This window comes from Daucus carota, chromosome 7, assembly GCF_001625215.2.
Source record: "Daucus carota subsp. sativus chromosome 7, DH1 v3.0, whole genome shotgun sequence".
NCBI classification, from domain to species: domain Eukaryota; kingdom Viridiplantae; phylum Streptophyta; class Magnoliopsida; order Apiales; family Apiaceae; genus Daucus; species Daucus carota.
In genome coordinates this window covers 1,590,267-1,615,986 of record NC_030387.2, presented here as the reverse complement: position 1 = coordinate 1,615,986, position 25,720 = coordinate 1,590,267, and the positions used below count along the sequence as shown (strand labels likewise).

Sequence of the window (25,720 nt, the reverse complement as noted above, 5' to 3'; positions counted from 1 at the left end):
TTTCTGCAAATTTTCACTAATTTTTGCAATACAGATCACTAAATCCTGAAGAGAATATCACTATATTGTACTGCGAATATCACTAACTTGTATTGGTTTCTAGTTTTTATTTTAAAAATGGTTTCTATTTGATCATGAGCCTATATATATATATATGTATGTATATGTATTTGAGGGCATGTTGTTGCGCGCAAGTAAAAGAATAATGTTTGAAACCATGAAATTACTTGCCGCTGTGTCAAAAAGAGGGGGGTATTCATGTCAGAGGAGTTGTTTCGGTTTTGAGGTCAAAATGAAACAAAATTTCAAAAGTTAAAGTTCTTTTCATTCTGATTAAGACCTAAGCTTCACTACGTGTCTTAGGATATCCCTTGTTTCAATTGAATTGGAGCATCTTTTATCTTCAGAATCTGATACCTAATTACAGCTACACTCCCAATGCGGCATTCCCAATGAGTGTCAGATAATGATCTCAATGTGATTGTATGAAGTTCGACTGATGTTATCAATACACCCTATCGCTTTGTACATGAAGAAAACATGCAATAAACACGACGCAACAATCCAAAAGAAGAAGAAGAAGAAGAGCTAAATCACACGAATTAGCCTTAGCACAAAGAGTCAAGAGTATAACAACAATACGTAATGTAAAATGCTCTAAGATTTATTTCAAGTAACCTTTTCTGCCCGCTTTTGTTTCCCCCTTCATATTTGCTCCATTGTCATATCCTTGCCCCCTCACATCATCGAGATTGTCAATATTAAAGATTAAGCTCATCCAGTGCATTTATAATTACATATAAAAATCATCTCCTGTTGTAAGGTTGCTTTTCATGAATTGTAAAAACAAAATTCTCCTACCCTAATTCTCTGCTTGTTTCTTTTTATTACTGTTTTGACCTCCAAATGCTTGTCTTTTCTTTGAAAACATGAATTTTGTTCCAATCAAATATATAAAAGAAAATCAGACATATAACCAATCAGTCATAACCAATAAGATAAATAAACAAATAATATGGTTGCAAACTATAGTTAGTACTTCAACTCAATAAAAGAACCTATTAATTATGTAAGTTAATCATTTAAACATCAATACATGTAAAAGAAGGACAAATCTTGTGTTGAGTAAGGGAGAATGTGATAAGTAAATCATTGTGACTCGGTATAACTGAAAGTGATTCTTTCTTTTTTGTTTAGTCTTTGTTTAGTTTAACCTGTTTTGTGAAAAGGACAGATCATACCAACAATTTTTTTTAAGAACGATTTAATATATTTCTTGTTTGAAATCTATTAATTTATTTCTCTTTTCATATTTTGAATTTTTGATAATTTTTTTTATTTTGTACTTTTAATTCTTTAAACAATTCTCTAAATTAATTTTCTTTTTTAAATCAACATTTTTAAAATTTTTGCACTTCTAAAATTTTCTCAAAAATATACTTTTCTAGAACTACTTTCAAATTTTTTTTTTTATAAAGAATTTGCCACCTACTAATGGCCGTCTCATACTATAGCTTGTCCAGCTTGCATTTAAAGCTAATCTTGCCCCTCATAAACCAAACTTGAAACAAGTAAAGTCACAGAAGGTTAATCCCATCCGCATAAACCAAACTTGAAACCAGTATTAGTAGTAACGAGAACCAGGTTGCACTTCACTTTATTTTGTATCGTGTTCTGAAAATTTATGATTATTGAGATTTTTCTGATTAATTTGTAAAATATATATTCCCGGTGTACCGTTTTAACGATTATATATTAAAAGTTCTTGATAAATTGAAAAATCTTTGATAAATAGTAGAATAAAAAGTTGGACCAAACTTCTCCTCAGTTTCTGGTATAAATATTGAATCATTATCCAATTAATTTTGATTTCCAGTTTCTACCATCATTTTTTTGTTATGTTTTTATTTCTACGGTTTGGTTGAAAAGTTTTTAGTTTTACCAAAAAAACTTACAAAAAAATGAATACACGTGGGTTAATTTTTCGGTTGGTACAGTATAGCGTGTTTGCTTATTGGGCTAGGGCCCAACACATAACAGTCCCATTTTGTCTTTCTACACGGCCTCATAACATCTCTCTCCAATCTCTCTCTCTCTCTCTCTCTCTCTGTAAATTCGATACAATTTTCGTATCTCTTTCACGCACTCTCCGGTTAATTTTCCGGCCACCTCTTTCCTCCAGAGCAATTCTAATCTCTCCGAGCTTCAGGTCCCGATCGAGTCTCTCAATAGCTTGGTTATCGAAGGTTTTGCAAGGCGCCAATGGCTGGAGGCCGTAGACGAGGAGCGAAAGGTGCGAAAACGAAGAGTGAATTGAACTTAGGCGATCTCGTTCTCGCTAAAGTCAAAGGTCATCCTGCTTGGCCTGCTAAGGTTTGTGTATATATATATCTGTATCTATTCGTTTTCATCATATTTGTAAGTGTTGTTATTGTTTTTGCTTAATTTATATATCTGTGCCTGTTTACAGTTGTATTTGATCACGAGAAATTAGGTTTTGTTTTCTGCTTATTTTGCTTCTAGTTCGTTGCAATTTCTCGGCGGTTTTTAGAATATTGATAAATTTGCGTTTAATGAATTGATGGATTTTGAAGAGGAAGTGGCGCGTTCTCGACGTCATTTACTAATTGAAAAGCTGGGCTGCCTTGTTCCCGTATTTCCTGTATACATTTTTGATATGTTATGCTGCTTATCTAGCACTTAAGGAATGGTTAAAAAAAAATTAGTTAAAAAGGGAAGGCCATGTTTGGTAACGTATTAGCCTACTAGGGTTTACTTACTTTAGAATACAAGAGTACAAAATGACGTTTATTTGGAGGACAAGATGCGGAAATGACCAGAAAAAAGCAAGTTGAAATCTGACGTTGGGATTTGAGGATGAAACTTCTTGTCGTATGTATGAATACATAGAATGGGAAAAATATGCTCTACTTCCAAATGAAATAGATAATGGTTCACCACTGATGCCAAATTCATCTCATCCACAATTCTACTTGACCCGTCCAACTTGAGAAAGTAATATTTAAGATGTACTTTATCTTTGATATTTAAGAAAAGGCTTATGATGTTGGGATTTTTTTTTTATAATATGTAGATTGTAATAGATATATGTAGTACGTTCTGATTTTGTCTTGAAATTTTGTTGTAAGTTTATGTTTTCGCTTGCAAAGAAGAAATGTGGCCTGCTCTATACAAGTCTAAAGGGCCTAAAAATTAATTGCTTCTTTTTGGTTGATTACATAGATCTGAAAATATCTTGTTTGACTGATCATCATCTGCTACATGCACATGACAGCTTTGTACTCAATTTTGTGTGTGTTGATAAGAATAGCAATAGTAATAGTGTCCGTGTAAGTCGTAACTAATAAATGATATATTTTAGCTCAAATGCGTTGATTTACTGTCATTAATTTGTAATTGAATTCTTTAGATTGGCAGACCTGAAGACTGGGATAAAACTCCTGATCCTAAGAAATGTTTCGTACACTTCTTCGGAACAGATGAAATGTAAGTTCCTTTACTGTAAAAAGATTTATATGATCTATGTGCCACATGTTGCTTGATTTTCTGATGCATTCTGTTCTATTTTTGGTATTGAAATTAAACAAAAAAATTATTGGAAGTTGGTTTGATGGTTTTAGCCAGATGACAATATGTGGTTGTGACTGTTACTATCTTCCTATAGATTAAGCTATCATCCTAAGTTTATATATTGACCTATTTTGTTTTTGAAAGTAGTCATTCTTGCAATATTAGTATATATAAGATTCAAATAAAGTCAACTGTGGTCTCCGGGTTTATAGTTTTGTGTAGTCATAAATCTAGAAGTTAGGTGCATAAGAGATTGCATAACCAAAAGTTAGAAGTCTGATTTTACACTCGACCTTGAAGCTGCCACAATGATGTGGAGGAACTTTTTCCTTTAAGTTTGAAGATCTGATATTTTGTTTTTTAATAGATCTAGAGGCTTTAATCAGTTGTGATTGTTATTGATCACGACTACTTGGCCGTTTTTAGTAGTATCTTATGCTATCATATTTTACATTGCATACATGGACCTGAATTTGGCCATGTTCAGTAGTATCTAATGCTATCAAATTGTATCCTTTGTCAAAGCAGTGGATACTTTTCTAATTGAATATTTCCTCGTTTTGTCAGTTATCAAAATTGGGTGCCTTTTCCTTTGTTTTGGCTTTACACGGTTATGGTTTTTAATGTGAATCTAGCTTGCATGTATGATTTTACTACAACATATGATTTAACCAGTTAAAACTAAATTAAACGTCCTACTCAAAAATCTTGATATACAAAATTGCATATCCCCCACTCCCCCATTCTAATTTGTGAAGTAGATGAAACGATATTGCCTACACAGGCACACACAAAATGGTTATGGTAATCAGTGTAAAGGTTTTATTTGCTGGCTTTTGAATGCAGTTTACTTCGTCACATCGACAGGTCAAGTCGAGTGGGGTCCAGCTTGTTGACCAGTCAGTCGAAGACCAGTCTATAAATTAATGATAATTTATTGAATAATATATATATATACACATATATATACATACACACACAAACACACACAAACACACACACAGACACACATATATAATTTAAACATGTGGTTTCTCCTAATATAAGTCCAACATTCCCATTTGTATATTAAATACACGCATCTCCTTTATTTCGTTCCACACATAATATATAAGCTGACTATACATATATATATATATATATATATATATATATATATATATATGTTGGGCGAGCTAAGCGAGCCATAACTCCACAATAGTACGATATACTCACAGACCATACATACATATGTACACGTATTGCAACTGGCCAACATTAGTCTACAAGTTGACCCAACCAGTCTCTCAAGTTGACCAACTTTTCAACAATTTGCAAGTTGACTTCTATAGTGAATGTTCAACAATTTGCAAGTTTTCTCTTCTGTTGTATCGAAATTTGTCAAGAAATAACTTTGTGACTGTTAATTAGAAGTCTAGAATTATTCCTAGTCTGTTATCAAAATTTGTTGTCGAATTTGACCAACATAAAAAAAAGGTAAGACCATCAGGCAATGTCCTCTTGTACATGTAGTCTGTGTTGTTGCTTTGTATTTTAATGATATTACTTAGTTTAATAGGAGATTCTGGATAACTATATACAGTATAAATTTAATGCATACACATGGCAATTATGGTAACTGGGGTGCTCTGCGATCTTTCTATGGTACAACAACAATGTTGCTAACTTGCTATCTCAGTCATTATTTTCTGTTACACTTTTATCGGTAAAGCTTTTTTTTTTTTAATGTGCGGTACACATGGAGTAAGTAGTATCCGGATATGCCTTAAGTATGATATGCATGTTAGGTCGCTAAACCACACCAAACAGAATCATAGTATACTGCTCGTAGAGCATGGTCTGGGAAGGGAGGGTAAGATGTACACAGACCTTGCCTCTACTGATTACTCTGGGAAGGATAACATGAAAATATATCGTGATTTTTCCTAATCCAAAGTTTGAGTAAGATGCTTGCTGACCTTCTTTGAAATGGGTTTTTTGTAGGCTCCGAGTGATTCTGATCGCTGATTCACATTTTTCATTGTGTTTTTTGTTCACAGAGCATTTGTTGCTCCTGCTGATATTCAGGAATTTACCAGTGAGACAAAGAATAAATTGGCAGCTCGATGCAAAGGTAAAACTGTTAAATACTTTGTTACTGCTGTGAGGGAAATATGTGCAGCATTTGAGGAGTTGCAGGATAAAAGTTCAAGCGGCAGAGGAGCTGACACTGATGTAGATGAGCTGCATAGAGACAGGGTGCAGAAAGTCACAGAGGATCACAATTGTGAATTGGATCAATGTTCACACAGACATGGTGAGATGGATTACCAAGACATAAAATCTGATATCTCGAAAAAGAACAAAATTTTCAAAGAGGAAGCTAATTATACGAATAAAGATAAATTACCAGTATCTAGTCCAGGCAATTTAATTGGTCCAAAGAAAGAACCCATGTCTAATGATAGTAGCAAGGAGGACACTGTAGTTCCGTCAAAGCCCTCTAAGATGATGACTGGTACTGAAGGCGGTAGTAAGGATAACAGTTATTCGGAGGCAAAAGGGCACTCTTCGGGTGGAGGTGTACGGGACGGTTCTTCACCTCCGCCTTCATCAGTTCATCCCAAGTACCTTGACAGTGGGCTTAAAGAATCTATAAATGGACACAAGTCAAAGAAGATAATCTCTGGGTCAAGGAGACTGCTACAAGATGATGCTCAAGTGCAAAAAGTTAATAGTTCTGGTGCTGTCAGATCATCTTTACCTATTGTTTCTGGTGGTAATGTTGATATCAACATATCTGGTGAAGGTGTACAAAATAGATCAGGTTCAATTGGTGGCATAAGTCATTCATCTCCAAATAAGTCAAGATCTAATATGGATGCTCCTAAGGATCAGAATAAAAAACAATCATTGAAAGATAAAGTGCATCTTAAAAGGGCTGAAGATTTGCCAGACAGCAAGGGCACATTTAGAAAGCTTGAAACTGGTGACCTTACTGGGGAAACAAAGTCCCATCTTGGTCATGGAAAGCATAAATTGGCAACTGATGAGGTTTCACATCATGCTAAAAGTTTCAAATCTGCAGATATTGATATGACTAAAGGGTCTGTTCAGAAAACCAGGAAAAGTGGCCATCTTGAAAATAAAGCAGGTAGTGCAGAGTTTAAGAGGTCTGTGTTGCAAGGCAATGCTGAAGACTGCTTAGTGCCCCGGGATGAGGACGTTTTGCCGCCTGCCAAGCGGCTTCGTCAGGCACCTGAAATTGTTGTTAGCTCTTCCACAAGGATGTTTGATAACAAATTGGGAAAAGCTTCTGTTCATAGAAATGACCCTTTGTCTTCTGATAAAGCCAAATCACCTGTTGGTCAATATCCCAAAAAGCGGAGAGCTGTTCGCCTATATGACGATGATGATGATAAGCCAAAGACTCCAGTTCATGGTGGATCTATCTTTAAGGGTGATGCACCTTCATGTATCTTGGGTCCTGTAAAAAATGGTTCTGCTCATAGTGGAAAGGCATCAGATACTCTTGATGATGGTGGCTCATCGAAGGTGTCTTTGCCAACTGTCAAACGACTAAATGAGTCGTTGCCTTCAATTTCATATAAACATTCAGAGGTAGGAAAGCGGAGACAATCATCAAACTCACATATTTTCACCAGTCCTGTGAAATCAGAATTTGCTAAGAGATCTTCTGAGGAGGTTAGACCAGTTAGAGTTTCTCCAGTATGTTCTCCCTTGCCGGCTTCTACTGTGAGACCTGTCTTAGAATCTCCAAAACCCAATATACCCTTAGTCAAGGTATCTGATAATACTGTTCATCAGAATTCTCAAGCTGGGTTGGACAAGAACATGGCTGTTGTCCCTGATAGCTTGGATCGTACTATAAATCAAGGAATACTTGACAGAAATAAATCCATTCCTTCTGTAGACAGAAAAAAAGATGCTTCAAAATTAAGCTCAAGAGCAAGCGACTCTGTTTTATTAACGGAGAAAACCCTGGATGTTCTTTTCTCCGATGGTGACAGGTATGCTTAAACTTTTAGATATCCATAGCGTGACATCTGTTTATGGTAGTCTTATGTTTCTGTTTTGTTTTACCATAGGGTGGAGAAAGACAAAGAAGCTAGCCGAGAAGATAAAACTTTTTTACCCTCAGATTTGAAGAGTGAGGACTCTGCTTTGTCTATGAAGCATCTTATTGCAGTTGCTCAGGCGAAAAGAAAAGAAGCTCATTCTCAAAGCTTTTCTCATGGCGATTCTTTTCTGGATGTATCTGGAGGGAGTCCCAGCTTTATGTTTGCTGTTCCACCTGTTCAACCAAGCTCCAGTATTCAAGCTGATATGCAAGGATCTTATAGTTATTCATCATCAACTTCTCCAGCTTCTCACATTCGTAAGCCGTCCTTAGATAATAATCATGACATTGAGAACTTTGACGATCGAAGAATTGGTTCTGGACACCGAGCTGTGGGGGATCCTCTTAGTGGTAGTACTGAGGCCGCTGTTGCTCGTGATGCATTTGAAGGAATGATCGAGACATTGTCACGAACTAAAGAAAGTATTGGACGTGCAACTCGCCTCGCAATTGATTGTGCCAAGCATGGTATTGCCAATGAGGTAGGTACCAGCTTGTATTACTACTTATCATTACTATGGTCTTGTCCAAATCAATTGTTTTTGAAATAAGATGTGGCTGTATCATACTAATAATTTGCATCCCTCGAATCTTCTCGCGGAAATTGAGATTTATGCTGTTACATTGTTACACTCTTATTGATTAGAGTCAAGAACGTGATTTTGTTTAGCAGGAGTTTGTTGAATGTTAAATTCTTTCGTTGTTTTTGTGTTTGTTTGCTTCCCATTAAGTTTTATATTTATTGTCTATTATTTACCACAACCTCATAAAGCATGAAACTTAAATTTCTCTTTTTGTATTATTTACCACTTTTTCTTCATATATATTTAATCAAAAAAATTGTTACTATCATTCATATTATTATTTTTATTGTTATTTTTTTGATGAGGAACCTTTAGAAACCCCGGGTGTGGACCACCCTACTAGACCCAACACCAGGATATCGAGTGCTTGTGCACTAGTAGATGCCCCCAAGAAATGTATGCTGCTCATGGGGATCAAACCCCTAATCACAAATTCTGCATCAATCTCCACAACCACTAGGCCACCTCTTGGGGGTTCGTTGATATTATTATGTTCATGCTATATATATCTTAATAGGCTATGTTATGTTTTGGCTTGGTGTTCTGTTTTATTGAATTTCGGAGAGCTATTTTGCAGTTGCAGGCCTAGCATTTAAAATAGTTACAGTGTCTATAACTGAAAATGATTGCTATGATATTCTCAGGATTTAGACGTCAAATGAGTAACCTTTTATGATAGAGGAGTTTAGAATATTAAAATAATTAAGTGCTTTAGTAATTAACAGTTTTTGCTAAATAATTAGGTGTTGCAGTGTACTTTTATGTTTCTTTCATCAGCTTGCACAATCACTAGCAGTGTTTAGTTATTTGTCTTGCTTCAACATGCATCAGTAAATGGTAGGGGTAAGCAGGGTACAAAATGTGTGTTGTACTCTACCCTCTAATTCTTGTAAGCAAAAGGTATACTAGAAGCCCCAACTGGCTAGTGCGATGGTGACTTCTGGTAAGAACGCTTGACTTGTCGAGTTGAATTTCTTGGGGCTGGTTCTATGTTCAGTTAGTAATAAAAGGGTACACTTAAAAGTTTGAAATTAAAATGTCTCAGTGCTATACTGGAAAAGGCCTGGTGGTAACTGATCACATGGTATGACTGTTGTCCAGTATCTCAGTTTCACATTTTATTTATGTCTAAAATGAATTTGTGTTCCATCTTTGAAGGGGATAGCATTGTGATGTAGGACAATGCTAAGAAAAGGGTTGAAAGTTCACCAATATATAGTTGTCTAACTTGTTTTTGTCCTCTAACTTTAGTCATAAAGTTATCATTGTAATATTCACATAAAATAATTAGTAATACATATAATTCACCAAACAGAAAAAGGTCATTATTTGGTGATTTTGTTAAGGTGTTAGCTAATGAAGGTATAATTGTGTTTTGGCTGATAAATACCGGAATGGTTTGTTCTTCTGTTACATGATTAGTCATTTTCCGCCTTTCATTTGAGCTCCCTCTTGTTACTTGTATTTTTAATCTTCTACTGAATATGGATGTGTCGAAGAAGAAATATGAAATCAAGGATTTAAGGCTTTTTGCCCTTTCAGCTTATGACTCTTTATTCAGTGGGCACTTCTTTAAATTTTTGGCTACTGTTTTCCTGTGATGCACAGAGATGGTTGGATTAGATGCTTGATTTTTCCTTTCTATAGGTTCAGATGTCTTACTGAATACCTAACATTGCAGGTTGTGGAACTTCTAATTCACAAGTTGGAAACCGAGTCTAGTTTGCATCGCAAAATTGACCTATTTTTTCTAGTGGATTCCATTACTCAATGCTCGCATAGTCAGAAAGGTAGGAACCTCAGAATTTTATCGGTTTATGACTGGTAGTACAATTGTCTGATTGTGTAGCAGTGTAATTTTTCCTCTCTCTTTTCTTTTGTATATGTTTTGATATTTTTGCGTATTTACTAGCGATGAATGTTTATAATAGAGCTAACCCTAATAAACTAAATGGCAGTCGGTTCATTGAGAATATTAATACTAATAATTCTTATAAGAATATAGCAGATTCCTTTAAACTTCATGGAAACACTGACTCAGATACAGCGACACTGGACACGGGTATGGGGACACAGGAAGTTGTTAGTTATCAAAGAGTCCTGTATATAGGAATCGGCAAAAAAATTAAAATAATAATAATAAAACATATATGAAAGCACATATCTGAGATGAAAAAGTATATATAGGTGTTCTATATATGTGTGTGTGTGTGTGTGTGTGTGTGTGCTGGTGTATTATAATACTCTCCCTGTCCCAGTGGGTTGTTTACATATGGGACAGAGGGCTTTGACACACATTTTAAGGTTCTTATTAAGTATACTTTCATAAATTATTTTATTTTCTTCTCTTCTGAATAAAAATTCAATGTTTTAAATTTTTGTTAAGAAAAAGAAAATTTTAAAAATAAATTATGAAAGTATACTTTATACACACTTTAAAATGCGTCCCAAGCAGTGAAAAAAACCTCTAAAGAAATGAGTGGGACGGTGGGAGTATATGGTTATATATATGGGCATCGATGAGAGAGAAGATATGAGAAAGAGGCTGCTTGTTCTCTAAGAAAATAAAGGTGAAACTAGGTTAAAAGCAGGTTATCGGGCTGTTTGTAAGGTGGGCCGAGTCTGTGGTTGTGTTGCCCCATGCAGAAGACGAGTCCATTGCCTTATGCGTGTCGACACACCACATTGGAAGTCAGTGCCGAGTTTCTTAGTCGGGCGAGTTAAACACACATATGGCACCCGTTTTGAAGAATCCGTGCTTCCTCGCCCTGACTATAAACATGTCAGGTTAAGATTAGTTTTTTGTTGATGTGTATTTTTGTAGAGTTTTGTTCATAAGGAAAGACCGATATCAATACTAATTTCAAGTACTTCGTTCGTTATAATAATAAAGTGTATAAATAGATTATGGGGTTTTATTATTAACTTATTAATCTAATAAATAAATAAAAGATATATAATAAATATGAGAGAAAACAACCCAGTAATAAGAGTTCTTCAATGGATATCATGATTGTCTAATATGTGTCTTCACTGTCTTGTCTTGCTAAAATCAAGCCTTTTAAAGTTTATAAAGTCCTGTCCCAAGGTGAGTTATAGTGCCTACAAATTATTCCTTGAGCGCTACTCTCTTGGGCAATCAAAAGTACAATTGTAGAACCGACGATTTTTACTCTCACAGTTCTCCTATCAATCTCCTGATCAATACTGTTTGGCCACTTCTAAATTGTTGATACTTCTGTTTTCTTCAAGTGGGCTGTAAAAGCATCTAATTCTGATGTCCTGATGTTATGGCTCAAAGAGTGTTGTGTGCGCTAGCTGTCCAATAAATCCGAATTTCCTTCTAATTCAAGTCCAAATTAAGCTCCAAATGCTCAATTCCTTCCAACTTTAGGATTTTTATATTATATGTCATAGAACATTAAACTCTAATTAATAATACTCGATGAATTACAAAATACTATAAATATGAGAAAAAAATCCTACAGAACGTATATAAATATATACTCTATCAGTTTTTCCCACTATGTAGCTTTTGATGATTATTATTTCTTTTCGATTAATATCATTGCCTTTATTTTATTGTGTTCCAGTGTTTATAGTGCTCTACTCAGATTAACTCACAAGTTTAATCACCCAAACATAAGAGGTGAAATACTTCTTTCTGTAGTTAAACTTGTCATAGATATTTAGTATTTAATCTGAAACAGGCAGTAAAGGTATCACCAGAGGCGGATCTAAGTGGGGGGGGGGGGGGGGGGGCAACTGACCCCCTTTAATTTTTATTTTTTTTAATATTATACATATTTTTAGGTTTTAAAATTGAAATTGACCCCCCTTAATTTTTTTGTGACCCCTCTTAATTTTTTTTACAAAAAAATTGACCCCCCTTAACTTTATAGTTAGATCCGCCACCAGGTATCACCCTTTTGTTAACATGCCGAATGTTATATAAAATATAAATAAATCACAGTAATTTAATTTTCATACTATATTGGATTCCTATCTATATGGGAGTTTGTTTTATTATTAAATGTGAGCTTTTTTTTAGTATGGTATAAACTTAAAAAGTAGGACTACATAAAATTAAATGCATCTGGCGAATGTACCCAAGATACAAGAGGTGGAACCCTAGTTTGCCTTTCTGCTCATAAAATTGGCGATTTTGATGTATTTTCTGACCCTCTTGGTCTGATCTCTTCGTTTCAGGCATTGCTGGAGCTTCATATATTCCTATAGTTCAAGCTTCGTTACCTCGCCTCTTAGGAGCTGCTGCTCCTCCTGGAACTGGTGCGCGTGAGAACCGACGACAGTGTCTGAAGGTATTATTTTACTGTAATATAAGATAATAGGAAAGCTTTTACGTCGTTTTTAGTAATTAATTGCATTTTCTTGCATCAGGTTTTGCGATTGTGGTTTGAGAGGAAGATCTTACCGGAATCTATTCTTCGAAGATTTATGGATGACATTGGAGCTTCAAATAATGATGATATATCTGCTGGATCTTTCTTAAGGCGTCCATCTCGAGCTGAGCGGGCAGTAGATGATCCTATTAGAGAGATGGAAGGCATGCTTGTTGATGAATATGGAAGGTATTGATCAATTTATGTTCTCATTTATGTTTACTTGAATCTGGTTTGTCGGTACTTCTGCAATTGTGTGATATCATATATTACAGTTAGCTATGTTGGTAATTATTTAGATTTTTATTAGGACTTACTAGGCTAATCTTATTATGACTATAATCTGTGTTGCCCACTTCAATGGAAAGATAATTTATCTATCAAATTAGAAAGACCTCAAATATGTATTAACTTTCTCATTAATTTAATGTGACGTTCACTCAGCATAGTATGTGGATCTTCAAGTGTCTGCTGGTTCTATTAAAATTTTTAGTTAGTCAGCTGAGGTCAGATGTAATATGCATTGTCACTATACTTAATACACTATGAAGTTTCCAGTGTTACTGCAAGTTCTTTTAATGCTTGACTATGATTTATCACCTACTATTCATTTGTCAGTCACAATTAAATTTTTCAATCTTGTACTAGTTTGTGTATATTACAGTGTTATTTCTTTATCTTAGCTATTTTTCTGGTGTAAAGTAATTTTACCTGAGTGATGTTTTGCATGGTCGTTTTAGCAATGCGACTTTTCAGTTGCCGGGTTTTGTGACTTCTCATGTTTTCGACGAAGAAGAAGAAGAGGAGGAAGAACTTCAAATTACTCAAAATTCATGTAAAGAACGTGCTGATAGATCACCACCGGAGCGTAATACTCCAGTAGAAGAGGCTGAAAAGTTCTCAATCACCCCTAGTGACAGGCGCCACTGTGTCTTAGAGGATGTGGATGGTGAGCTTGAAATGGAGGATGTCTCAGTCCATCAGAAGGATGAAAAGGTTTTAACCGAGGATGCTCCTTTAGAAACTGTTCCTAAAGAGCAAGGTTTAAACAGAACTTTTGATGCTGGATTGAGCAGTTCTGAACAATTCCCTTTTCCTATGGGTTCTCCACCATCACCTCCTGGTTCTCCTCCTCCAACTCCCCCTTTGCCTGATTCACCAATACCAGTATCACTACCTCCTCCACCTCCATCATCTCCATCACCACCTCCTCCACCTCCACCTCCACTTCCTCCACAGGTACAATCACATCCAACACCCCCTGCAGGCATGCTCCCATCTGTGATTCCTCATCCATCTGTACTGCCCCCACTTCCTGTGTTGCCTCAACATTTGCATTCAATTCAGTCATCAGCACCATCCTCTTCGTCAAATTTGGCATATCAACGTCAGGTACCTATGTTTCGGTTCTATTTAAGAATACTGAATGTCCATTTCACTCTTTTCGTCTTTTAAATAAAATCATTGACTGTAATTTCTTCTTTCTGTTTACAGGATGCTCAGCTTCCCCAGTTGGCTGGAAACAATCCTCATGCAGCTCATTTAGATGTCAATAGCAGGAATGAAATGTATCCTCAGCCACATCCATACACAAATCCTCAAGCTCCTCAACCCAGTCAACAATTTCAAACTGTGCCTTTGTCACAAAGATCTTTCCATCCTGCTCCACCTCCACAAGTCCCTTCAAGTCATTTTTCATATTCAAATCCAATAGTTCAGCAACGTCCTCAGCATCCATACCCTCAACCATACAAATTACCATCACATCCTGATGCACCAAGACAATATCATACTGATGACAAATGGAGGATGCAAGCAAATGAGTTTAGCACTAATAATCAGCATGGTCCATGGATGAATGGAGTGAGAAGTTCATTGTTACCAGTCCCCTCGTATGGTCATGAAGGTACGTCGGGATTTCCCATAGTGAATTATAACTTTTTCCATAACTGACTTTATCTGTCACTTAGCTCTATTGCATATAGTGTTGGTCCCTCAGAAAGAAGGTCTATGGGGTAATTCAGAAATATTATGTCGAACTTCTAGTACATGATTTCACACAACCAATCTAAATATTTTTTAAAAATTCTACTATTTAATTTGAATCAATCCATCCAGGCTCACACCTATTATGTACTTAACATTTTTTTAGTGCGCAATACAATTATGTTTCTCATGTCTTTGGGTGATATCAATCTTTAGAAGTTTTTTTGGTTATGGTTAAGTGTGTGTATGAGGGTTCTAAAGATCCTGAGCGGTGAACCTCAAGTGAGGGGTCTTTTAATGTAACTTTTTGGCACGAGTGCCTAACTGTGGATTGACTCAGATATTAATTTTATTGCTTTTGCTAGTAGTCGTTAATCTTTTAGCTGGCACCCTTAATAGATTTCATAACTTAATGTGAATTCTAGCTAATTGTGAACTTGCCTGCTTTTTGTTTATGCATTTCCTAGTCAAACTACTAGATCTAGGCCTAGATCTTTATTCCGAATTCGGGGATAAAAACCTACAAATATACAAATTTCTATAGGATTTGCATAAACTAACCAAATATGACTAAGATTCAGCAACTCCTTGTAGAAACTAGTAATGTTTATTTGATGGAAACAGGGTGACCAGTACAAAATTAGCATATGAGTATAGATGTCAAGTTATTATTTATATCTAATGGCAATGGTCAATGTGAAGTTCACCATTCCAGGATCAGGGTATATACTATATACTCCCTCTGTACCATTTTAACTGCTTTTTAGAGAGACGCACACAAACCAATTTTTACATTTATTGAGATTTTTATATGAATACTTTTACATAGCTACCCCTAATAAAGTAAAACTAAACTACTATTTATATTGCATGGAAAATATAAGCCGCATCAATGGGGGGCAAAATTGAAATTCACCTACTAAATAATGTATGAAAACAAGGAAGTCACTTATATTGGGACAACAATCAAATTCTAAAAAGGCTGTTAAAATGGGACTGAGGGAGTAACACATAAACTTAAGGTTCATGCAGTTTATGTGTTAAAGAACTTGGTTGGTTCCACTTCCTATATTTTTATTTATTTTTCTCCGCTAATTATCCCATAACTTTCTTTTCTTGTTATAGATATTTGACTTGAAATAACGAAGTTTTGGACCCTTTATAAATTTATTACAATATCTGTTACATTAGGATTTGAAAAATCAGACAGGCATGGATATATTATCTCCCTTGATTTGTAGGGGGATACATGTGAAAGTAATTACATGTAGCATATTTATTTCGTAACTCCAGAACATGTACCTCTTGCTAAACATATTTATTTTTAAACCTTGTGGCTGTCTGTTTCTGTTATAATGCTTAACATGCCCATTTACTGAACTCCGTATTCTTGAGCAGGGCAAGAATTAGTCAGTCTTTACTTGATCATTTGACGAGTGTAAATTGATACAGGCAGTTATGGCTCTTTAACTAATATAACAGAACTAATGTAAAAGATCAACTGTAACAGGTTATTTTCGGCCACCTATGGACAGGCTGCCGCCTCCAATTCCTACAAGTTTCCAACAATCTGCTGTTAATGCAATTCCAGCTGGACCCCCAATTGCAGGTGGTATCTTTAAGTAGGAATTTGTTTTACCTACCTTAAATTGATTCTGGCTACTCAAATTACTTGATATGTGCTTAATTTTGTCTCGGGTTTTCGTCAGGCCATGTTGGTCCCCAGATGATGCCTCCTAGACCAGACTTGAGTTCTCTTGGACCCTGGAAGCCAACTTAAACCAACTTTGAGCTTTGGCGATCTCTTGTAAGTTTCCAGTTCTTCACTGCTTTATTTAGATCTGTACAATTCCTGTGGTCTTGGACAATATAGACCTAAAATAAGGATATTGTGTACCTTAGTTATGTTGACATTGTTAATTTATTTGGGTTTGTGAATTATAAAGGCCGTCCATATCAGTTGCATGTCTGTTACTTGCTCTTCTTTTACGTGTACATATTCTTGTCATTTGATCTCTATAAATATGACAGTTATTTAGTTAATAATTTTCAGTACTTCTAAGGATTGGGGCTCAAGAAGTCAGCTGATTTGTAGTCATTCAATGATATATCTAGCAACAACAGAATGGAGATGTTACAAATTTTCAAGGACCCTTGCAGCACTGTATATTTTGATTTTCCCCTGCACATGATTTCAAAGAGGTTACTTTAAAGTGTAAGCCCATGTTTTTTTAGATACATCTAATACTAGAAGTTGTGTAATTATATCGATAGTAGTTCATTAACATGCATTTTACCCCTTGAATCTTCTCATTGAACGTAACTTTATAAGAACCAAAGATTAACGTTTGTCATTCTGCGCTGATGCACTTCTGTTAAATGTTGAATGAGTGTTGGCATTGTGTTTTATCAAGTCTGCTATTACATGGAAACTGGAAATATGTCTTTTGTCTATATTACATGGTTTATGAATTATGAGAAGGCTGAAGTTTCATTTTTGGTGTTCTGGGTGACGAGTGTAAAGTATATGATATCCTTTGCGAAATGTTAAAACCGGGTAATATGAATGGGTAAAAGCATCTTTTCATGAAATAGAAGTCTCTAATGAGAGTGGAACGATTGTTGTCAAAAATGGATTATAATTGCTTAATTACAGTATTTATTTTGGAATCTGTATATTTTGTTGTGATCGTGTTGAGAGTATTGTGTTTCTGTTAGTATTGTCCAAGAAATTGTCTATTAATGACGGAGGTATATGAACTTCCAATGACTGTTCAGAGTGAGAGATTCCTCTAGTATGAAATAATCTTTCCCATTTCTTTTAGTTCTAATCAGTATTTAGATGCAAACAGGAAAATGTTATATTTGGTGCTAAATTTAATAAGTTTTCTTCTCTCTTTTTTTCCTGTTATAATTGCGTCGGGGAAATGGAAGGTAATGAGTATTTGAAGCGATGATATAATTGTGCTCTCCAGTGTTTAAAATATGACTAAATTTAGATCTATATCGTGTCATTCTAAAAATTATCCATCGGTGAGTGACATATATAATTGTGCTCTCCAGTGTTTACAATATGACTAAATTTAGATCTATATAGTGTCATTTTAAAAATTATCCATCGGTTTATGGGTTATATTCTAACATTAGCCGATCTTACGAATGGCGGAAAACCTTATCAATCCAGGTTTTTTAGTTCTGTTGACGGCTCTTCCGGTACAAATCAAAATCTCAAGTACCGAGTAAATCAAATGGCTCGTATTCTTCCTTCGGGTGATTTGCTCTTATCAGTCTATCTCTTCCTATAGTTTTTATATGACTGCAAAATATGAATTTATAGTAGGCAATACGAATAGCAACTTATATTAGAGGGATCTCCCAGATTATAGTATCGTAGTAGTTCAATATAAACTGCAGTATCGTGTTCTAGCACAAAATAAATCAGATGTTAAGCAGTATACAGGACCAGCTCCAATGGAGTTATCAAATCAAATACATAAATCTCATGCTCCGATTCAAAATGGCTAAACCAATTCCAGTATTCAAGTATAACAAGAACATAGTTCTGTAAATTAATAGCTATACACCGGTGAAACATCATGCTTTCATTTCATTATAATACACTATTTTGCTATCCACATGACCTTTCCAAAATTTGACTTGAATTGCAAATCTTGTAGGAAAATGAGGATACTATAGATGACCAGAACTTACATAACTTATTGCCCGCCTTTGTGTTTTCCGTATATTCCCATCTCATCTGAGCGATGGACAGGCCAATGAATTATATCAAATCAAATTGTAATTGGCTTCTTTTTTCTTTTCTTTTTTATAAAGAATCTTACTAATCGAGTGCTGTTTTGTTCCTTCTGCCCGTAATTGGTTTTGGCAAGCCGTCAAAGATTGGTCTTGTAACAGCTGCAGGGGATGGGGCCTGAAAATCTTGCATCAAGCTCCAATTCATTATTGGCCAGATGGAAGAACTGTTGTCTGAGTCCTGCAAACTTGGTGTACTATATGATTTTTTCACTCCACTGAAACTGTTAGGCAAAGAAGAATCCCCAACAGCTGTAGATACACAATCCTGGGCTACTGTTTCTAGATCAGCTCCAGACACAGTCCTAGCAGCTGATTTGGGTCTCAGCGCTAGACCTTTTCCAGCAAAAACCGAAAATCCATTGTTGGTGGGATCCTCCTTCAGCAATCTTTCAGTGGCACGAGAATTGAAGTCAGTTTCAGATTTTGGACGTCTTCCTGCTAAGTTATCAGATTCTGGAACTAATAGGCCATCAGCTCGACCTCTGTTTTCCAGCTTAAAACCATTAGCTATGCTAGATTTGTCAAATGGTCCATCCTCCAAGTACTGAGATCTTCCTTTTTGATACACAGCCATTTCACATCCTCGAGGACCATTACCATTTTCTTCAGCTGGTGAATTAAGATGATAATAGCCTTGTAAACTTTGCATGGCTCGGGAAACTTCTCGCTTAGGAGATTGCAACTTTAGTGATTGCAAGGATTCAAATAAATCAGAATGCCTTCGTCTAGGAGGAGTTCGTTCAGAGCTTCTTGGCCTACAAAACATTTGTGAAGATAAGCCGAAGAACACAAAGAGGCTTATACTTAAAAGGCAGTTACATGGAAAGACTAAAATAGGGGAACACATTCAAATCCCAACTCCGAATGGTGTAGTTGAACAGCATAAAGCACATCATTCAAGTCTCCTTGTTTAACAATACTCACAGAACAAGATAAAAGTTTGATTAAGGACAACTAACTTTCTCAATGATTATTCTATATTCTGATATGATACAAAAATCAACACCATAAAATGCCTATGGTAAAAAAATGACCATTTCCTGACCTCCATGTTTACACTCTGACCCTGCTATTAAACCAGGAGAAACTCACTGATCAATTTAATGCAACTCAGTTTCCCAATTTATACGCATTTATGTGAAGTTTGTAAGAAAAATTAATTTTTTTGCTGAGAAGAGCCTGGATATACAAGTATAGCAAATAATACAATATTAAAGACTGTAATAACCTCTATTATTTTAGTATCTGCCACAGGACATTGAATCTGGCATATGACATTGTGCTAGACAAAAGTTGCAAGGGTTGGATTAGATTCATGACCTAAAGCATTCATCAGAGATGCCACGAGTCATAAAGACGTGCACCGCCAGGATGGAGATGCCATATAAGTGAAGATAAAAGGACCTACCAGGTTCTCTCTTAAAATTAAATCTCTTAAGCGCAATCTAAAAATTCCGAGTTTCCCCATTAAGCAGCCATAAATATTTATGCTACATCTTTGTTAGCTCTACACAAATACTCAAAATATAAACTTGGTTTTAATGTTTGCCTTGAATAAAATCTGTACATAAAAAATGGCATTAACACAGGTTAATATATATTAACCAATGTCTATAAGCCGTAACCCCTGTAAATATCATGACAGCCTAAATTGTACCAACAATTAATGCTACTCTTCACATCATTGCCTACTTACATGATATCAGTAGCATTTCCATTATCACTTTATATTCTATGCACCATCCCCGATGGCATCATTTTACAGTATCATTCAAGTCCATCTACACCAGCTACATACAAGCCCTGTCCTTACAATTAGACCCCCATCCCAGGCCCCACCATCAACATTTAGTTTATCCTGAGTATCTAGAAACAACACAAAAAGAAGTATATCACAGATGAACTAGGAGATGTGATCTTTATCATACCTCTGTGATTCAGAACCGTTAGTCAAGATAGGAGATGGAGGATGCCTCCCTGGGGGTATGTAAAGAGTCTTCAGTGCAAACATTTGGAGATCCGACACCAAATTATTTACCTTCTTAATGTCAGACACCTAAGATATCATAGTATAATCAAAGTCAAGAACAGTACGGAGCAAAAATGAATAAGTATAATACTCATATATAGTATTTGAGATTTTAAAAACTTTACCACATCTTGTACAATCAAAAATACAAAATCATGGACCAGCTTGCACTTGCATAATTAAATATATAAATCAGCTTGAAGTGTGCGTGAAATGCATTCATAAATATGGTATAGACTGAAAGGCATATAGGCTAGCAGTAATACCTCTACTCCATATTTGATAGCAACTCCAGCTAGCGTATCAAATCTGGACACAGTGTGCTCAATGTAATTCGCACCAATAGAAGAGAAAGGTGAGCAGGAAGAAACTGACACCGGAGAAGAAGAATGCTTCGAAGATGACGACGATGACGATGATGAGGATAATGACGATTCAAACAACCAATGATCTCCAAATCCACTGTTGTTTCTCCACTCCTTTTCCATTGCACGTTTTTTCAACAAATACAAACCCTGGCATATGATGTATGTATACATTACATGAGTCCTGTCATTAATTACACAAAAAGCATATGTATGTTCGAGAATATCATTTAGATACAGACTTGGCTGGTATTCATAGATCTATGTGTAGTACTGGGAGTATTTGTACATATAAAGACAATATCTTTCTATAGCTTAATTAGTGTTACTAAATTAACGCCACTCAAGCTCTACATGACATCCAATTTTTGTAAAAGAGTACTAAAAATTAAATCCCATATAATAAGGCTACTGTTATCTAAAGTACATATATACTTGACCACTACAGAAGATGCAAAGACGATGACACACACACACACAGACACACACACGCACGCACGCACGCACGCACAGAAGTAAATAAAAGACATTGAATAAACAGGAAGAATTCATATATAGCACACACGTGTGTTTTTTATTTTACATAAAATGATTATAAATTGTCCATGTATTTAACAGGTCGTAAGCTAGTATAAAATATAAAACTAAGAATCATAGTATTATTACAAAATATTAGGTACATATATTAAAAAGCAGTCTGATCAGTTTTACTTTTCTAACTCATTTCCCCCACGAGCAATTCTAAGACCTGGCCCAACAGTATTATTAGTACCGGCTTGTGGAGGGGCTGCTCCAGTTTTTCACTACTATTCTGGTGGCTGTAATGTCTTCAGGAAGCTATAAGAAGTTCTTAAGCCATCTCTGGAATCTGTGACAATGCTGAACGTCCTCGTCCCATGTTCAGGTGTCCAACTAAAGTCCTCATCCAATCGTATTTCATCACCACTCCGCCAAAGGTCCTCCTGATTCCCAACTATTCTCATCCTGTTTTCAGTGAAGGCCCTTAGTTTTCTAGTGCACAGTGGTGAAGTCCCAAGCCAAGATGCTTCTATTACCTTTTCACATGCCAATCTAGCAGAATTTACGCTATTGACTAGAGTTTATCCCTTAAACAATTTGTCATCATCATAACAATGTTGGTAATATATAAGAGGCATTTTATTCAATCGTTTCTAACTCTGAAAATATTTTAATGCCGCTTCTATATTACCACAGGTATTAGAATATACTCAACGACACAATGTAGCAATTCATGCGACAAATGTTTAGAGATAACCACTGGTCAATGGCATGGGGTAGAAAGATTTTAGTCACCTCTAGATGATTCGTGATTTGCTCAATGTAGCAATTCATGCAACTCATGTTTAGAGATAAACAGTGGTCAATGGCATGGGGGTCGAAGGATTTTAGTCACATCGAGATGGTTCATGATTTGCTGGGCTGGCATTTGAAAATTTATGAAAACCTTTGCTTGAGACTTCATGATTTAATGCACGGAAGCTGAGAATCTAGCTAGGAATCTGGCAAAATAAGATGAGAAGCAACTTCAAGGGACTTCACAAAAGGGCATGATGGCTTGCATAATGTGTAAAAGACGGGATTAGGACGTTCAGCATCAGCACATGCACTTAAAATGGCGATAACTTCTTTGGAGGCATTACAACCATCTAAACAGTCCTAAAAACTGGTTTAAAATAGCATTACTGAGACAAACAATAGTAAACATCCCAGATGCTATCATCCCCTTGTTTCCTCAATAAACTGAGAGTTCCAAAGATTAATAACACAAAATCGCCCCTAAACTCGAGTGATCCAACTCTAGCCCCACAAAAAAGACAAACACACTTCACACAAAGCCTTTACCAAAAAACCCAAATTATTAATTCATCAATCAACCACACAATTATATTCACACAAAATGCTACCTCACTTGATCTTGCAATACAAAGCTAAAACTGATCAGACTGTCATAAAAAACACAAACAATTACTACTTAAAAGCAATAACAGCAAACCTATAAAAAATCAAGTAAAAATAATAATAGAATCAGCTGCAATAATACCTCTAGTTCATATCTGATAGCAACCCAATTAGCCTTATTTCTCAATCTATTTCACACCACCGACACTCAAGACGATGATGATCGAAACCCTTATATAAGACTACTCTATATAAGACCCAGGTGTGTGTTTCTGTGAGATCTGAAAAACAAAAAACAAAAAAAAATTATAAAATTGGTGTAATAAATGAGCAGAACGTTGAAGAAAGAGACGCGAACTAAGAAACATACATGGGAAAATAGGAGGATAGACAGATAGATCTGTGTGTGTGTGTGTGGAGCTGAGGTTAATGTCGTGTCCTGTGCTGCTTACACTTTGGCTTTGCTTTTTATTAGCAAGACAGAGAGAGAATCTCTAGTCTTTTATTGTCTTTGTTTTTACCCTTTGCTTTGCTGTTTGCTTCCATGTAAGATTTCACAAAATATCCTTGTTCCGATCCAACTACGCGTTTGCAAGTTCTGTGCTGCTTAGGCATGAGCATGGTTCGGTTTGGTGCGGTTTTGAGTCAAAACCGCACCGTAACCATATTTATTCGGTTTCTAAAATCAAAAACCAAAACCAAACCATTCATAAATGGTGCGGTTCGGTTTTTCGAATTCGGTTTCGGTTTTAAATAATGCGGTTTCGGTTTCGAAACCAAATATGTATAAGATTCGTTGGGTCGCGCAACACTCGTTAACTCCGTATAAATACGATATTGTCCAATTATGCTATATTGCTATATCATTTTTCATTCAAAGACTTTCTCTCAATCCTCCACAGTCTCTGATGTTTGCTCATCCATGTGCTGTTCTACAATAATCGGAAAACTTGATCCAGATTCAGTGTAGAAACCGTCAGGCTCCTGCACCGTGATTCAATGAACTAACCCTCCAATCAGGCTCTTGCACCACAACATTATACATACTAGATTTGTATAAAATTATTAGATTAATTATAAACTTAAACTAAAATATTATTATATATATTTACAAAATATATAAAATATTATATAATTAATTTCATTCGGTTCGGTTCGGTTTGTATTCGGTTTTAAAAAATTTAAAACCAAACCGCAACCATATTATTGGTTCGGTTTTTATTCGGTTTGGTTATAAAATGGTTCGGTTTTTAGTGGTGCGGTTTTGTTCGGTTTTTCATGGTTTCGGTTTCGGTTGCGGTTTGTGGTTCGGTTTTGCTCCTCCCTAGTGCTGCTGTTTTCGCGTTTTGTAAAATTTTTAGCTAAGTGCTTTCCGGGTTGGAGATTATGGCGACAATTTCGAGTAACGGGTCGTGTTCGTGTCAATAATTAGATCAATTTCAGCTAAAATCACTTGAAATTGAATGAAACTGAAAAATTGAAGTTACTGGAAACGAAATTCTAATTTCGGGTCCATTTCGGGTCACTTTCGGATTTTGTCTCAGTAAATCGGGTTGTGGGTTCGAGTCGGGTTCGGATCGTGTCTAAATATTTTAATAGTTTTATATGTTTTGTTGAAATATAAAGGTTGAGTTTTTAGTTGTGAAATTTATTCTTTCAAAAGAAAAATTATGAATTATTTTGATTGACCTACATCAATAATTATTTTAAGTTATGAACGTTTTTTGTTCACTCTAATTTTATTAATAATGATAACTCTTCGTACATAAAACGTATCGTCAACAAAAATATTTCATATAAATAAAAAGTAATTGTATAATTAGATTACGAGCCCACACTAAATAGTCTTTATAATCTAGAATGAACACACCTAACTAATGATATAACACATTGAAATTATTAGAAATAATCGTTTTTTCAGAAAAAAATTTCAAAGACATGAATAATCTCTTCTTTAACAATCTGATAATTTTTTAACACATTTATGGGATTCCATTTCCTCATAATTTTTACCGTTATATTTAATTAATTTAAAATAGACTGTTAATGACATTCACACCACAAAGTAGATGGCTTCATTAATGCATCAAAATTAGTTCAGATTTGTGACCAGCCAGGAAAAAAAAATACGTGCTTCTTATTTAATTATAGGGTAAAATGGCTTGATCATAACTAAACTGAACTTGAATTTGCAAGTGGATAACTAAACTCAAAAACCTTGCATTTGACTCACTGAACTAGTTTTTACTTGCAATCAAATAATTAAACTAACTAAAATCTGCACATCCATTAGATGATGTTAATTTTTAACGGAAGATCGTTAACTTTTTACAAGCCAACTGCCACGTAGATTCATCTGACCCAAATTCATCTGACCTGCTCGATTATTTCATAACTCACCCCAATTCAGTTAACCCACTACCCTTAGTTTAGTCGATCCAAAGCACCCCCAACTTAATCATACACGTACGGCTTATACACACGCGAGGGAGAATAACAATCATGAAAGATGAAAGAGAAGGGTGAGCGTAGTATTTAAAGTGGATCAGTGAAAAAAGTACATATGTTGATGAAACTGGACAAATTTTGGGTTCCCCCAGAGGCTGCAGTGACACTTGCTCTCGTTTATGTTGTCCCATGTAGTTTGTTTTTCATTATCACATTCTTTTGCCTTTAAATGTGATTGCAGGATTTAATAATGATTCAAAAGAAGAAGGTAGTATATGCAGATCTGGTTCCGTGGCATTCATATACAATTGTCCGAAAATAAACTAATAATGTTAGGTTTGGATCAGATCCAACTATTCTACACTTTAGACAGTAAACTCAGTGCCATGTCATACTATTTGCTGTTAGTCACGTTAGTTGATTTAACGGAAGTTATCTGATTGCAAGTAAAAGCTGGT

General features: G+C 35.4%; 2 protein-coding genes across 7 annotated transcripts; one reads left to right on the top strand and one right to left on the bottom strand.

Moving 5' to 3' along the window:
• Positions 1–2,056: 2,056 nt before the first annotated feature.
• Positions 2,057–17,038, top strand: LOC108194392 (ENHANCER OF AG-4 protein 2). Of its 3 annotated transcripts, none has more exons than XM_064081082.1 (12): positions 2,057–2,373; positions 3,431–3,507; positions 5,631–7,601; positions 7,680–8,193; positions 9,977–10,085; positions 12,505–12,617; positions 12,697–12,887; positions 13,439–14,090; positions 14,193–14,604; positions 16,195–16,293; positions 16,394–16,491; positions 16,738–17,038. In XM_064081082.1, exons 1-11 carry the CDS (start codon positions 2,263–2,265, stop codon positions 16,462–16,464), a joined length of 4,320 nt encoding a protein of 1,439 aa, XP_063937152.1. In that variant the 5' UTR covers positions 2,057–2,262; the 3' UTR covers positions 16,465–16,491; positions 16,738–17,038. The 3 variants fall into 3 exon arrangements, with proteins under 3 accessions (XP_063937152.1, XP_063937153.1, XP_063937154.1); XM_064081083.1 differs by having other exon boundaries at positions 16,724–17,038; XM_064081084.1 differs by lacking the exon at positions 3,431–3,507 and having other exon boundaries at positions 2,058–2,373.
• A 1,118-nt stretch (positions 17,039–18,156) lies between these two features.
• LOC108195827 (uncharacterized) lies at positions 18,157–23,408 on the bottom strand. 4 transcript variants are annotated; one of them, XM_017362795.2, is made up of 5 exons: positions 23,267–23,408; positions 22,957–23,095; positions 20,796–21,044; positions 20,429–20,556; positions 18,157–19,255 (listed from the first exon to the last, which is right to left on the bottom strand). In XM_017362795.2, the coding sequence occupies exons 3-5, from the start codon at positions 21,015–21,017 to the stop codon at positions 18,526–18,528; spliced, it is 1,080 nt and encodes a 359-aa protein (XP_017218284.1). In that variant the 5' UTR covers positions 21,018–21,044; positions 22,957–23,095; positions 23,267–23,408; the 3' UTR covers positions 18,157–18,525. The 4 variants fall into 4 exon arrangements, with proteins under 4 accessions (XP_017218284.1, XP_017218283.1, XP_017218285.1 ...); XM_017362794.2 differs by having other exon boundaries at positions 23,185–23,386; XM_017362796.2 differs by lacking the exon at positions 22,957–23,095 and having other exon boundaries at positions 23,185–23,369.
• Between the last annotated feature and the right edge of the window lie 2,312 nt (positions 23,409–25,720).